Genomic DNA, 14,375 nt, shown 5'->3' on the forward strand with positions numbered 1-14,375 from the left:
ATCTTTAATGCATTGGTAAAATATCTGGCAAAGGAAAGTTACTAACAAGGAAATGGAAATTGGTACTCTTGCCACTGTGGTTCAAAATCCTTGTGTTAGTTCGCGTCAAATCGCAAGGGAATCTGGCATGAGCCAGAGTAGTGTTGTTCATGTTCTGCATCATCATAAATATCACCCTTACCATACCCATCTCTACCAAGCATTAGCTGGTACAGATTGTGTGTGTCGCACTGAATTCTGCCGATGGGCTCAACTTCAGATTCAGAGGGATGAGACATTTATAAATTTGATTTTATTTACTGATTAGGCTTCATTCACGAACTATGGAAATGTTAATTTGCAGAGCATGCATTATTCTGCAACTGAAAATCCATGTTGGCTGCAGAAACCTGCACATCAAAACCCGTGGTCAGTGAATGTATGGTGTGGGATTCTGGACAACAGAATTATAGGCCCCTATTTCATCAAAGGAAATCTTAATGGTAGGAAGTACACCACAAGAAACATTAGGTCTGTTATTGGAAGAACTTTAGCAACAAGGATCAGAATGTGGAATCAACACAATGGGTGTCCGGCAAATTTTTTTCTGATGGGAAGAAATGAGTTGCAGAGACAATTCCCAAATCATTGGAATGGATGTGGAGGAGATGTGTCATGGTCGGCTCTTTCACCAGACTTGACGCCTCTGGATTTTTTTTGTGGCGATTTGTAAAAGACATTGTTTATAAAGATGTTCCAACTACACCTGAACATATGCAAGTGAGAATTGTCAGAGCATGTGCTTTGATAAGTGCCAAGTGATAAGGCATTCCACTCAATCCATGATAAGAAGATTCCTCTGTAAATAGACGTTCATGTCACCTTTGTGACCTTTGTTGACCATCAAAGACCTTACTGTTACACATCATTGGATTCGCCTCGATAGCCACTATCAGAAAATAAGTACCAAACTATAGCATCCCATTTAAAAAATCAAAGTTGACCTTTATATCTCTGTAGCGACCCCACCTAGCAACAAAAAACCAACGTCAAATTATGGCCCCTGTTGTCCCATGCAACTTTTGTTCTGCAAACTTTTCAGCTTCTATCATACTTTTGGAGTTATTCTTGGTGGCAATTGTTAGTGGCTCACCCAGTATAGGAGGTAGGGTGCAGGTAATAGGCTGAAGGTGCTGGTCTATGAGAGGAGATTCTCTCAGTGGGGCCACAGTAACTGGCCACAATGGGGCATCCTGGGTGGTTGGATGCTGTAGAAGTAGGGTAGTGGTAGGGCTAAGGAGAGAGGTGGACTCTTGGTAGAGGTCTCGGATGGTCCCAAGGATTTGAGGAGAGACTGGAAATCTTACTGGATTATTGGAATGGGGTCACTGTGTCATGGTTTTTAGGTGGATGAATCTGACAGCTGGTGGAGTCCTTCTGCCAGATAATCCTTGCGGTTCAAAACAACTGTTACGGAGCCTTTGTCAGTATGTAGGGTAATAAGGTCAGGATCAGATTTAGGTTGTGATTGTGGTTCTTTCTGTGAATGTAAGGTTAGCTTGCATGTTGAGTGATGTGGGGAATAATGGTCGAGTAAGGTTCAAGGTTAAGAAATTCTGGAAAGTTAACAGGGAAATGATTTGGGGGCAGTGGGGGTTAGTTTCGATTGGATGGTGAAGTGATATGAGTCAGTCGGGGTTCAATATTAGTCTCTGTTTGAGTCTGATTGGTAGGGTCAGTGGCAAGAAAGTGTTTGCACTTTAGGGATTGGGAGAAGGAAAGAAAGCCTTTAACAACTCCTTCATGATTGAATTTAGTAGTGGGGGAAAATGTGAGGTCTTTGGAAAGGACTGATACTTCTGATACTTTCCTCCAAAAGCCTTGGCCTCACACATTCAGGCTACTACCCACAACCTACGCCCCTATATAAATGATACCAACCATTCCCTTCCTCGAATTTCTATGGTTCCCTTTCCTTTACCACATAGTGCCTTTCTTGTCATTACTGATACCACATCCTTTTACACTAACATCCCTAACACCCATGGCCTTACTGGTTCTGAATGCTACCTTTCCCAATGCCTTATGGACTCCAAACCTACAACCTCCTTCCCTGGCACCATAACCAACTATATCCTCACCCACAATTACTTCTCCTTTGAAGGCATCATCTACAAACAAATCTGGGGTATGGCTATGAGCACTCACGTAACACCATCCCATGCCAACTTAATTATGGGCCATCTAGAGGAATACCTTTATAACCACCCAGAATCCCAAACCCTTTACCTCATTCAGATTCACTGATGATATCTTCATGATCTGGATTGAGGCTGAGGATTCCCAGTCCACATTCCTCCAGAACCTCAACACCTTCTTCCCCGTTTGCTTCACATGTCTCCTAAACCCAACATGCCACCTTCCTTGATGTTGAGCTCCACATCAAAGATTGCTTCATCAGTACCTCTTTCCATATTAAGCCTATCAACCAACAGTGCACCTCCACTTTGACAGCTGCCACCCCTTTCATATCAAGAAGCCCATTAGATACAGCCTAGCCACCCATGACCATTGCATTTTTAGCGACAAGAAATCCCTCTTGAAATCCACCTAGGGTCTCACTGTAGCCTTCATAGACTATAATTATCCTCCCAACCTTATACAAAAACATCCCTCCCATACCTCATCTCTCCAGTCATCCACCATATCCCAAAACTCTCCATCCTGCCATAGAGAAACTTTTCCCTCAAGAGTCAGTACCACACAGGACTGGAGCAACTTAATCACATTCTCTGTCAGGGTTTTGATTACCTCTTATTGTGCCCTGAAATTAGGGATGTTCTACCCAATATCCTTCCCATCTCCCCCCCCCCCCCCCCCAAAGTGATATTCCACCATCCATCGAACTTACACAGTGTCCTCATCCATCCCTACAGAACCCTGCTCCCAACCCCTTGCCTCATGGCACATTTCCCTGTAATAGATCTAGAAGCAAGACCTGTCCTATACATCCTCCAACCATCAATTATTCCATTTCAGTCACAAGTGTCACCTAACCCATCAAAGGCAGGCCAACCTGTGAAACGAGTCATGTGATCTACAACATAAGCTGCAACAGCTGTGCTGCATTCTAAGTGGGCGAGACAACCAACAAGCTGTCTGTCTGCATGAATGACCACTGATAAACTGTGGCCAAGAAACAGCTGGATCACTCAACTGCTGAGCATGCTGCCCCACATGACATTCTTCATTTCAATGACTGCTTCACAGCCTCTGCCACCTTGGTCCTTTCCAGCAACCCAGCTTTTCTAAACTGTGTATGCAGGAACTCTCCTTGCAACATATTCCATGTCCCCATAGCCTTGCTGGCCTCAGCCTTCATTAGTCATTGTCCTTTACCCACCTATCCCCTTTCCTTTTTCCATTCCAGCACTACACACCCACAGTATTTTTACTTCTCTCCTCTTCTGCTCTTTTGATGTCCACCCCCCCCCCCCCCCCCCCCACTGCCCTCACCCTCTGTCTAACCTCGAGACTCTGCACCTAGCTGCCCTACCCTCTCCCCATCTCATCCCTGTATGCTCCCACAAGCAGAACTGTACCATCCACCACCCCTACCCTGCTATCCCCCCCTCTGGCCCATCCTCCTTTGCCCCACCAGCCAGATTGCTTCTCCCTTCATCCACTGCTGCTCACAGTCTTGCCTTAGCAGCCAGAGGCTGTGGCCATGTGTTCATGAGTTGCATTTGCATGAGTGTGTGTGTGTGTGTGTGTGAGTGTGTGTGTGTGTGTGTGTGTGTGTGTGTTGTCCAATTCAAGGTCTTTTTGGTTGAAAGCTTACTTATTTGATACTCTTTATGTTGTGTCTATCTGCAACTCAGCATCTCCACTATATGTTGAGTACCAACTATCCTTTTCCTGATATTGTCATTAGAAATTGTATTGTAGCACATAAGCAGACAGTACTAAAAAGAAATGTAAATGTGCTGGTCAATAAGAATGTTAATCCAATGGCTGGAGGTAAGTTAATATTTTCTTATTTATTGTCATGTGTTTAATAAATCCACACAGCAATAAGCGTTCTGTAGGTGTAGAATGCATCAAGAACATTGCTCCAAATATTTTAATTCATATCAAGATTCAATGAATTAATCTCTATACTTCCATGGAACACACTCAACAGACAAACCAAAAAACAATGATGAACATCACAATTACAGGTGGCTGCAAAATTGACCGTTCCGAGGACTGTAAAAATGGTCCCTGTAGTGAGAATTGAGGGGACTGCCCAGTATAGACCCAATTGTCTATTCCAGGTGTTCACTACGTGTAGGTATTAGTACACATAAGGTAATAATTTTGTTGCATTGATGTATAGGGAACAAATAAGGGTGGACTGCTCACAGACCTGCACAGCAGATCACAAGTTGTGCAAATATCTGCAAACTTTTAGACTAACATGTATAACAAGTCAAATACAGACTAATATACTGCTAATTGACAATATAACTTGTGGTTTCTACTGAAACATGATGATACTTTCATTGCTGACTCCTGGCTCTGAGAATCAGATGAACACTCAGTTTGGGACTGAGGCTGTTGTGAGCATAGTTATTCTGAAGTTTAACATTGTTGTTTGTGTTTTGCCAAACATTTCAGGCTCTGGAAAGGTAGCATACAATGGGTAGGGCTGCCACATGCATGGGATATCAGTATAACAACCTGGGTGAAAGTATATTGGCAGTAGTGGATTGAGGGAACTGACACAATGGCTTGAGATCAGTTACTTCTGTACCTAAACTTTATTAGATAATGTTTGGAAAATTAAACAATATCAACCTCAGAAACTCAACTGATTCTCCTACTTCTTAGCTTGGAACAATAAATTATTGAACCCAAGGAAATGACCAATAAGTTAATGGACCTAGGTGAGTTAAATAACATCAAATGAGATACAGAAGAGTTATCATAAGTGTGTAAAAATAAAGACGTTATAGAATTACAATCAGGATATCAGTTTTATCACAGAGCAACAAAGCATAAAGGCAAGTCAGAGTGCAGCCTTTCTTGTAAAGAAGGAAATTAAAAACAGTATTGGAGAACTTTAGAGAATCTCAGTGAGAACACCAAATAACTAAAAAATTCATTCAAATCTAGGTCTCAATGTCCTCATATTCATATGAGAAAGTGGAAGATCACTACACAGAGTTGCAAAAACTAATAAATGAAATGTCATAAAAAATGATAAGGTGAGATTTTTTAAGCAAATTCAGGAAGAATTTTCTTTTCATCAAAACAAAGTGTACAATATGAGATGGCACTAGTTCTTCACAACACAAAAACATGAATGTATTTAGTGTTAGTGAATGTGGCGTGGGCTAAAATCTACCACTTATGTGTAGACAAGCTTGAAGAATGGCATAAGTAACAAAAAACCTGACCACTGGAGATGCTTTAAACTAAAGTGCAACACACCTACAGTCATGCACGTTGCATAGGTATGCTGAAGTAGGACAGTTAATTAAGTCTATAATGCAAGTTTAGTGCTTCAGATTGTGTTAGAGTTATAGCACAAAAAATTAGACACTATCCACTTATTGTATTTCACTGTTAAATAGATTACAATCATAGGTCCTGGAATTCTTTGGCAAACACTGAGCAGGAGTTCTAAAAACACTGCTGTTTGCCTTGAACCATCTGCTAGTACCTCCAAATATTTTAGTAACTGCTCTTTCTGTTACAGCAGAGATACTCTCTTTTTTCTTATATTTGTATCATCTGTGCAAATTCACTTCATGTGCAACTGTAAGACCATTAGAAACAACTTAGAAACCAAAAATGAAAATCCAGATACACAATCCTTAACTGCATTAAAATTCACAATTTCTATCCCTATGTCAGGACCTGGATGTATCATACATATAAGATGTACAAAATGATCTTGTTGTGTTGAAGCCTTTTAGTTATTTTAACTTATTACATTTTCCATGCTGTAAGAAACTTTGCTTAGTCACAAAATAATCACAACCTGATAATTTATGATTTATTAACTTTGACTACCACCTACACTGGCTGTGTGTTCACTAAAAGTACCAAAGGGATGTGAAATATGCCTCTAAGGCCAAATTCCTAAAGCAGAAAAAATCCTTACCTATGATTCCACACGGTAAAGAAGAAACAATGCTTAAAAGAGTAATTGTACATTTGGATTCACCAATCCTTATTCTTCAGTTTACAATGAAGGAGGGTTTTTTGGGGTCCAAGTAATAATACAATGTCCTTGAATGTAAAGCAGCTGTATCCAATACACATCACGAAAATAAAAGGAAAAAAGAAAGCTACAAATAAAGATTTTCTTAGTCCCACTGGAATGCTACCATCTTTATAAAATATAGATTGCTTTGCTAATAGAAATAATTCCAGAGTATGTCCACTATTAAATCTCTGTGTACTTGTCATATAAGATGATCCACATACATAGGAAAAAGAACTGGAATATCAGAACAATGAACAGAAAAAGGAAGATGGAAATGTGAAGAATAAAGCAGAAAACAGCATACCAACATCCTTGAATGCAGCAAAATACGGTATAGTATGAAGGGGTAGAAGAGACATCAAGATGATACTAAGAATGTAGAAGCAAAGATGATGTGACTTACCAAACAAAAGCGCTGGCAGGTTGATAGACACACAAACAAACACAAACATACACACAAAATTCAAGCTTTTGCAACAAACTGTTGCCTCATCAGGAAAGAGGGAAGGAGAGAGAAAGACGAAAGGATGTGGGTTTTAAGGGAGAGGGTAAGGAGTCATTCCAATCCCGGGAGCGGAAAGACTTACCTTGAGGGAAAAAAGGACGGGTATACACTCGCACACACACACATATCCATCCACACATATACAAACACAAGCAGACATGTTTAAAGACAAAGAGTTTGGGCAGAGATGTTAGTCGAGGCAGAAGTGCAGAGGCAAAGATGTTGTTGAAAGACAGGTGAGGTATGAGTGGCGGCAACTTGAAATTAGCGGAGATTGAGGCTTGGTGGGTAACGGGAAGAGAGGATATATTGAAGAGCAAGTTCCCATCTCCAGAGTTCGGATAGGTTGGTGTTGGTGGGAAGTATTCAAATAACCCGGACGGTGTAACACTGTGCCAAGATGTGCTGGCCATGCACCAAGGCATGTTTAGCCACAGGGTGATCCTCATTACCAACAAACACTGTCTGCCTGTGTCCATTCATGCGAATGGACAGTTTGTTGCTGGTCATTCCCACATAGAATGCATCACAGTGTAGGCAGGTCAGTTGGTAAATCACGTGGGTGCTTTCACACGTGGCTCTGCCTTTGATCGTGTACACCTTCCGGGTTACAGGACTGGAGTAGGTGGTGGTGGGAGGATGCATGGGACAGGTTTTACACCGGGGGCAGTTACAAGGATAGGAGCCAGAGGGTAGGGAAGGTGGTTTGGGGATTTCATAGGGATGAACTAAGAGGTTACGAAGGTTAGGTGGACGGCGGAAAGACACTCTTGGTGGAGTGGGGAGGATTTCATGAAGGATGGATCTCATTTCAGGGCAGGATTTGAGGAAGTCGTATCCCTGCTGGAGGACGTGGAATGTTTCCCTCTATTATATTAAGAATGTAGAAGGAAATATTTGAAGACTGATTTCACTGATTGTATCAAAAATAATGCCCATAGCAATAAATTGCACATTTTCAAACTTTATGAGTGCTACACAAAATTCATTTATTACAAACATATGTGCTTTTTCAAAATTTTTGCAGTAGTATCCTCATTTGGACAGTCATTCCCCCTAATCACCATGTATATTTATGTGTGTATTTCCTGTTTCACTTGCCAGTGAGAAATATGGAATTTCAAGTATTCATTCCCCATAATCACCATGTATATTTATGTGTGTATTTCCTGTTTCACTAGCCAGTGAGAAATATGGAAATTTCAAGCGTCTCATTTCATTACATGTAAACATCCCCCCATCAACAAGAATACCTCTACCATCTGCAGGATAGAGCCCTACTGACAAGAAAGACGAACCGTGTCACGTGGTTTCATATGTTCCTGTACCCTGCCAGAGGAGTATACCAATAAGTACTGTGATCCATCAGTCCAGGTGACCTTTCTCCATTTTTCAAGCATTCAGCAGTGATGTTCTTCCATCAATAATTATCATTGTGACTTTTAATCTGTGGTGAGTGGGAATAAACATACGGGCAGTGGCCTTAGCAATGATATCACTGCTCATCATTTGTTGTTGTCCAGAACTGAATTTCTGTGGTCTGTCTATGTGCCGTCACAGTCAGTGATAGCTAACAGTGCCCCTGTCTCACTAACGCATTGTTACACTCTGTAGTTGACTCTTGCAGCAGTGTTTCTTTTCTGAACCACTGCACTCATGATACACCATTGACACAGCAGGACATGAAAAACCCAAAGCTTATGAGCTTGGGTATGGGTAATACCACATACCAGTCAGTTTCAATGTGGAGATGTTCAGATAAACTGACAGAGCATACCTTGCTCATCTTGGAGAAGAGTGTCAGGGCACTGGTCAGTGCAAGACCTGATAATATAACAATCATGAAACATGCTAAACTGTGGCACAACATGCAACTGAACATAACTTGCTTGATTTCAATAGTCGCTTCAAATCTGGGCCATTTGGAATCTCCCCTCCACTACCACCTTTCCTGAACTGTGCAGATGGGATTTCAAAGGCTGCTTCACAACCCGGGCCACCTGGAACCTCCTCTCCACAACTAGCTTTTATGCACTAGATGCACCAGATGGGAGTTATCCTTACAACCCATTCTTCCCTCCTGAAATCATACCAGCCTCAACCTATGGTAATCTATTATCACCACACACTCCATCCAACTGTTTCTGCCTCCTCTGCCCTATCACCACCTCACAATTCACCTCCTCTCACTCTCACTCTCATTGTGTGCTGCTCTCTTCCAGCACTCACTGATCTTCTCCTCTTCTCTACTCCTCTCCTTTCTACACCCCATTTTTCCCCTATCTGCTTCACCTAAAGCCAGCTGATGCTGCACCTGCCAGAGCTGCTCTACCACTTCTAACCTTGCACACTCCACCAGGTATCAATAATCCCTTTTCTCCCACCCTTACCCTATGAGAGATTGTTGTTCAAAAATGGTTCAAATGGCTCTGAGCACTATGGGACTCAACTGCTGAGGTTATAAGTCCCCTAGAACTTAGAACTACTTAAACCTAACTAACCTAAGGACAACACACACATCCATGCCCGAGGCAGGATTCGAACCTGCGACCGTAGCAGTCGTGCGGTTCCAGACTGTAGCGCCTAGAAACACTTGGCCACCAGCGGCCGGCGAGATTGTTGTTCCTGTTCAACATGTTTCAATTGCATTCTAGCTCGAGCAGCCAGAGATAGGTGTCACATATGTGTGAGGTGCTTGCCTGTTTGAATGTGCATATGTTTTTCTTTTCTGAACAAGGCTTATTTGTAACAGACTTTTCATTGTGTCTGTATCCTTTTCAATGTGACATCTATATGGTAAGCAGAAACCTATTTTTTAATAATATTGCTGATATTCCAATCTGGTCCTTCCATTCTTAAATAACATATTTAATACTTACTTTCTGCATATGAAATACAACCACAATATTACTTTTCTACTTCAGTAGAGAGCTGTTCTTCTAATCACAGTTATTCAAGCAGATTTTGAAAATATCTGATTGTATGTTTTAGCTATCTCAGATGTGCTGCATGAATTATCTGATATTTCAGATCTTTAAATTGTCTTGCAAGCATTGTAAAGCATTTGATAGTTACAGCAGTTAGTGGACTTAGTAGTGTTGCAAACCTACATCAGTAACATCAGCATTAACGGTTTTGTGGAATCTTCATGTCTAGGATGAGATCTGGACCTATGAAGTCACTACTGCAACAACTAATTCAAGAGGACTTACTGTTTATTATTTTCCCCAAGCCACTTTTTTGGGGGGTGGGGTGGCAGCAGGCATTCATAATGAACAGATTATGTTGTTAGCTGTTTTACAATATACAGGGGCGTTCAATAAGTAATGCAACACATTTTTTCTGAAAGCAGGTTGGTTGTATTCAGGATTCCAATACACCATATTATTCCCCAGTCTTTTGTCTACAAAACCCTATTTTTCAATATAACCACTATTCAATGGTGTGGCCTCATGCAACCTTACTGAAGGGCCTGTATGCCCACATGGTACCACTCTACTGGTCAACGTCAGAGCCAATGTCTTGCTGCATCAATAACCTACCCATCATCCACATACTGCTTCCCGCAGAGTGCATCCTTCATTGAGCCTCACAGATGGAAGTTGAAGGTATGAGATCCAGGTTGTGGGGTGGATGAGTAGGAAGTGTCCAATGAAGTTTTGTGAGATCCTCTTGGGTGCACAGATTTGTGTGAGACCTTGCATTGTCATGGAAAAGGAGAAGTTGTTTGCATTACTCTAGCAGCAAACAAGCTGAAGTCATTTCTTCAATTTCCTGAGGGTAGCACAATAAACTTCAGGCCTGATCACTGCACTATGCTGGGGGACATCAAACAGAATAACTCCTTCAGAGTTCTAGAAGATTGTCATCATAACTTTACTGGCTGAGAGTATAGCTTTGACCTTTGCTTTGAAGAAGAGTTGGTATGGTACCACTCCATGGATTGCTGTTTATTTACTGGTTCAAAGTGATGAACCCCTGTTTCATTGCCTGTGATGATGTTAGACAAAAAATTGTCACAATCAGCCTCATAATGCACAAGCAATTCTGCACAGATGATCCTTTGTTGCTCTTTATGATCTTCTATTAAGCAGTGAGGAACCCAGTGGCCACATGCCTTTGAGTACCCCAATCGGTAAATGAGTTTGTCAGCACTACCAACAGAAACACCCAGATGAGCACAAGGTGTCTGACTGTGACCCATCAATCACCTCAAATGAGAGTATCCACACATTCCAACATTGCAGGAGTCATGGCTGTGCACAGCCAACCAGCATGTAGGAGATCAAACAGGTTTGCACAACTATGCTGTGATGATGATAAGACACCTCACCGAACAGCTCACCTTGGTTTTGTTCACAGCCAGGACTCTGTAGATATTCTGCAAGTGTCTACGAGTGTCTGCCAAGCTCTGTTTTCCACCAAAAGGAACTCAATGACAGCTCTCTGCTTGGAACATACTTCCATTACACACACAATTTTGAAGGCTACTATAGCATTATGACCTTCATGAAACTGTAGGGGCTGAAGTGGGAATATTCCACAATGTCCCACAACAAATTCTGCATTTTCCAACTAAAAGTGGCCAAAAAAACAAGTATTGCATTACTTATTGAATGCTCCTCATGACAGTTCTAATGGAAAGACAGTAATTTAAAATACAGATAATTTACCTTCACAAATAATTTCAATGGTGTTGCTGCCTATTCCATAGTCATCTGAAGCAATACAAGACAGATTTCCTGGTATTTCACATGAAAATTTGTACGTGGAAGTCAGAAAAGATCCATTCCTCACACCATCTGCATTATTCCTTTGCTGCAAAATAATTATTCATCAATCTTATAAGATTCAATACAAGAGATAAATCTATCAAACTTCCAAATAAGTAATATTGTCGAGGCTACATTCTGTGATTACAGACGAATGAAAAGCTTGTGCCAAACACAAAAAACAACACACAAAAAATTGGGGAGGGGGGTAGAGATGGCAGCATGCTAGAATGCACAATTTTTTGGTGAACTGTATAAACTGAGAATGAATTTAATGCAAATAACAAAGATAATCAAATCTCTTGGATTTTGTGCTAGTCTCTGAAGATTCAAAAACTGTTCTGTAGTGCTCCATTTTAATTCATTACTTTTATTTATTTTTTTTCATCTGAGTCCAAAGAAGAAATTTTGATATGTTTAGAATTTTATGATCAAATTTTTACCCTGAGTCATTTCAGACACATGTGTGTCTACATGTTTCCTAAACACATTTACAACCATACGAAAAGTTGTACCCGGAGGAACCAAACATATCCACCTCAAATGCAGCAGTTATGTTGCACAGCACTGGCTTTTCTCAGTCAGCAATGCATTTAGTGACAGAAAAGGGAGATAAGATCTTGGGTACACTGGCTCTGATATGAGGACCATCAATAGGTGTATTAGCCATTATGTTCAGTATCATACTAAAGGCATTACTTGTATTTCACTATGCCTTGGCTATGTGTTCCAACACCAGTTCACTTACTCAATATGCATTTGTGAAGAGCTGTGTCACATGGCTGTTGGACACCACCATCACCCTCTGTAGATGGCAGTCTGTGGGTCCAGTGACAGAAATAAGTTCCATTGAGAGGCCTGTACAGCCTGCACTGAAAAAATTGTTAATATTGGCAGGTCTGCTTTAATGAAGATTCAGACAATATTCTGGTGAGCTCCAATTTCATTTGTCACTTTTCTTCACTTTCTTCAGCAAATTCCAAAGAAGGAATGTGAGGTTCTCCATATTCTGACCATTACATCAGTGGTTTACCTAGTATTACAAATGATGGACATAATGCTGTGTAGACTGGTATTGGGTCATTTTCAGTAACCTGGAAGGTGACTACCACTGTGGCTCACGTCTGGAGGCAAAGTTGAGAATGCCATGAAGTAATGACAAGTGGATTGTGCTATCAAATCACTTGTACCACAGTCTGGTATTCTGGTATGGGTCATGACTCATGAGATAATCTGGTGACCAATCACCATTGGTGGTTCCTCAAGGACATCATAACAGCCATGTGATACATTCTGGATGTCCTGGTACCAATGGCACCACCATTCGTGAAAGCTAAGCCCTATGCATAACTTTAATAGGTCAATTTATGTCCTGCGAATGCTCTGCCATGGCCAGCTACACAATTAGTCTTCTCCCAAATTGAGAATGAGGTTCTATGAAGTACACACTCAAGGATCCACCCACAGTCACCAATCTGCAGGTATTGCACACTCTGGTGCAAGCTGCAGGAGATGGAATACCACAGCACACCATTCAGGATATTTTCAACTCCATGCAACAATGTTTGGTCACATTTGTTGACCAATTTCATGGTCCATCAGCATATTAAGATTAACCTTGTTTGGCAGCATTCTGAAATTAATGTTGCTCTTGAAAATATAAAAGTCCAGTCATTTAATATCAATATCCTTTTCTTGCCTGCCCACCAGTCTCAGTTTGCCTTAATCTACTAGCTAAAGACTTAATCATGTTTATGAATGTATAGGTGTTGCATTCATACATGTATTTTGTGTTTCTAGGTGATTTCATCTTAAAAGTTGTACTATGAAAAGCAAATAGAAATTAAGGGAGTACTGAAGCAGTCAACATGTGAATGTGCATTCACGTGTACAGACACACACACACACACACACACACACACACACACACACACACACACACACACACACACACAGATGAAGCATTAACTGTATTAGGTATTATACCTCTGTTTCTAAATATTTGGTTGTGCAAGCAGATTCACTAGTGCATGAAGTAAAATTCCAGGAAACAATAACAAAGCTGGAACCACTAGCCACCTCACACTTCACTATGTATGTTTCTTTTTCAGCTAAGAATATTTTCTTCTGATTGTTGACAATCCACGTTGTTGGCTTACCTGTAAAAACAAAATGTTTATGTGAAATCATAAAATGAATGAACACTATATTGAAAATACAAACAGAAAGCAAATTACATACACTAAATGCAGATAAATTATCAAGAAAGAGCCTTTGCTGTCTAACAACCTCCTGAGTCTATTACATCCATGGTAATTATTCCAGATAATAATTTATTTCTTTATAGCATCAAGCAATGGAAATCCCAAGTTGGAATATCAACAATATAAGGAAAAAGAGCGATTGTTATTCACCATAAAGATGACACTTTGAATTGCAGACAGGCATAACAAAGTGACTGCTACACCTTTATCTTTTGGCCAAAGTCTACTTGAGAAACAGAAACATAAGACATTTCATTCACACATGCATGTACATCTCATGCCAAAATGACCACCATTTTGAGCAGCTAAGACTGGATTGCAATATCATGTTGAATGGAAGCAGCAATGCGGGTAGGGTGGGAAAGGGAAAAGGCTAACAAAGTATAAGTGCAGGAGGAGAAGAGTGCTGTATGGCAGAGTGTGCAGGGACTAGAAGGAGGCATGATGAAACTGTCACCAGGAGCACCTTCGGAAGGTTGTGAGGAGGGAGGTGGGGAGGGGGATTGGACAGTGGGGAGGGGGGGGGGGAGTGGAAAAGGGGAGGAGCTGGGAAGGGGAAAGCTGGGTGAGTGAGTTGGCATAGGGTGGCACAAAAAGAT

The 14,375-nt window shown here is 41.0% G+C and overlaps 1 protein-coding gene across 2 annotated transcripts in view; it reads right to left on the minus strand.

Moving 5' to 3' along the window:
* LOC124804951 (mast/stem cell growth factor receptor kita-like) overlaps positions 1–14,375 on the minus strand; it is a 315,287-nt gene that overhangs the window by 111,157 nt on the left and 189,755 nt on the right. For both annotated transcript variants that reach the window (XM_047265338.1, XM_047265337.1), the window contains exons 9-10: positions 13,499–13,671; positions 11,414–11,558 (exon numbers count right to left, since the gene is read on the minus strand). In XM_047265338.1, coding sequence (XP_047121294.1) covers positions 11,414–11,558; positions 13,499–13,671 — 318 coding nt within the window. The remainder of the gene's footprint in view (positions 1–11,413; positions 11,559–13,498; positions 13,672–14,375) is intronic.

The sequence above is a fragment of the Schistocerca piceifrons genome, chromosome 7, assembly GCF_021461385.2.
Source record: "Schistocerca piceifrons isolate TAMUIC-IGC-003096 chromosome 7, iqSchPice1.1, whole genome shotgun sequence".
In the NCBI taxonomy this organism is placed as follows: Eukaryota; Metazoa; Arthropoda; class Insecta; order Orthoptera; family Acrididae; genus Schistocerca; species Schistocerca piceifrons.